The sequence below is a fragment of the Momordica charantia genome (assembly GCF_013281855.1).
Source record: "Momordica charantia cultivar OHB3-1 chromosome 8 unlocalized genomic scaffold, Mcharantia_2.0 BLBB01000008.1, whole genome shotgun sequence".
Lineage (NCBI taxonomy): Eukaryota > Viridiplantae > Streptophyta > Magnoliopsida > Cucurbitales > Cucurbitaceae > Momordica > Momordica charantia.
Genome location: NW_028275166.1, coordinates 11,566,709 through 11,568,576, shown reverse-complemented (window position 1 = coordinate 11,568,576; position 1,868 = coordinate 11,566,709). Strand labels below are relative to the sequence as shown.

Sequence of the window (1,868 nt, the reverse complement as noted above, 5' to 3'; positions counted from 1 at the left end):
TAAAAAGTCACCTTTATGACATTTGAAAAATAAAAAGTGATGATATTTTTATAAATACATATTTATTTTACGTGATTTAGTATAATTTTCGTTTTTTTCTTATTATCTCAGGGTTGGAATTGAATTGGGTTTATAAATTTAGAGAAAAAAAAATCCCAATTAAACTTCATTGTATTGCCAATATTCTGTTAGACTTGTTTATCCCAAATTTCATCAAAATCCTCATATGGAATCCCAAATATAATTTAACTTTATACAAATCTTCAGTTTATATTCAAAAGATGAAATAAAAACTTGTTCATCAATCCCTTTTATTTTTCCATTTTACATATCTAAACATTTTGATGTAGAAAGATGAATGAACCTCATGATCAGAACTTGAAATTGCAAAATTAAATGCTCCATTATGGAGCGGCTCTGCCCAATCCACTGACGTTCGTCCAGAAACCAACCAGGTCCGGCTTGTAAGGAAGGTACGATTTTCTCTTACCTTCTTCTTTCAAGGTTCGATTCCTCACGTAGAATGATTCGTGCGCCGAGAATATCCTCTTCTGATCTCCGGCGGATCTCCGGCCGCTCGATTTTTCGGCGACGTCACCGGAATGAACTTTCTTCTCCTTCAATTCCTTCGCCGGTTTCGTCTCCGATTTGATTTCTTTTGATTTCTTCGTTGCGGCTGAAATCGTCGACGGCGTGAAGGAGACGTACGAATTCTTTCCGTCGCTGTGGCTCCTCCGGAGGAGGTCTCGGATCCCCCACCGCTTCGTTGACGACGATCCGGTGGATCGGCTCTTCTTGCACGGCAGATTTGGCGTTCCGACGGATTCAGGTTTCCACACGCAGTACGTTCCAGACGGAATTCCTTCCAATTCGTCCGCCGCGGACGACGACGACGATGAAGGCGACGGCGGATCGTTATCGCGATCTCTGATTATAAGCTTCTCCAACGGAATTCGAATCTGCTGCACGATTACCGGATCTCGATCATCGATCTCCGCTCCTCGAACCTGACGTTCCTCAAACAGAAGATCGGAATCGAAAATCGGAAACACCGGAGCGATCGGACCGCCGCCAAATTTCTGGAGCGAGACGAATTCAAAATCGTCGTCGTCTGCTTCCTCTGCTTTGTTCACGGACGGCGATGGATCGAAATCGAAGAACGAGCGGTCGGAGTCAGGACATGATCCGCCGGAGAACTCGCCGGCGGCTCTTCTGGCGGCGTCGGAGACTGTACCGGCGGAGTAGCTGCTGAAGCTCGGACACGTTCCCAAATCTTCTTCTTGAATTTGCAGAGACATGACTTATTGTTTCACACAGTTCTGTGAGAGTGCTGTGAGTGAGTTTCGGAATGAAAGAAAAATGGAATTGAATGGTTAATATATATATGTGGAGAGAGAAGTGGTTTGAAATCGGAGTCCGCGAGTCATGACAAAAAAAGAAAATGGAATTAAAAATATAAATGGGACCAAAATTATATGAAAAATAAAAACTTTTTTTTTCTTTTAAGTTTTAAAATTTTCTTTTCTACATCAAAATTAATAAGTTAAATTACAAATATAGACATTAGACTAAATTTAGTCAGTAAATTTTAAAAAGTTTTTATTTATTTATTTAGAATTAAAAATTAATTTTAAAAATGATAATAGTGTCTTGTCTGCTACATTCAATTATGCATTTTTAAAAAGAAAGTAGAACTAAAACTATAAATGACCAAAATGTTTTTTAATTTTCTTCAAAATTAAATTTAAAATTAATAAGTTGAATTACAAATTTAGAAATTAAATTTTGATAGTCGTCTCAATTTAGTCGTTAAATTTTTAAAATTTTTAATTAAACTTTTTAAACAATAAAGAATAGAGGTAAAACAC

General features: G+C 37.6%; 1 protein-coding gene across 1 annotated transcript; it reads right to left on the bottom strand.

Moving 5' to 3' along the window:
* Nucleotides 1-227: 227 nt before the first annotated feature.
* Nucleotides 228-1,365, bottom strand: LOC111025379 (uncharacterized). Its single transcript, XM_022303228.2, has one exon. The coding sequence runs from the start codon at nt 1,296-1,298 to the stop codon at nt 405-407; it is 894 nt and encodes a 297-aa protein (XP_022158920.2). The 5' UTR covers nt 1,299-1,365; the 3' UTR covers nt 228-404.
* Between the last annotated feature and the right edge of the window lie 503 nt (nt 1,366-1,868).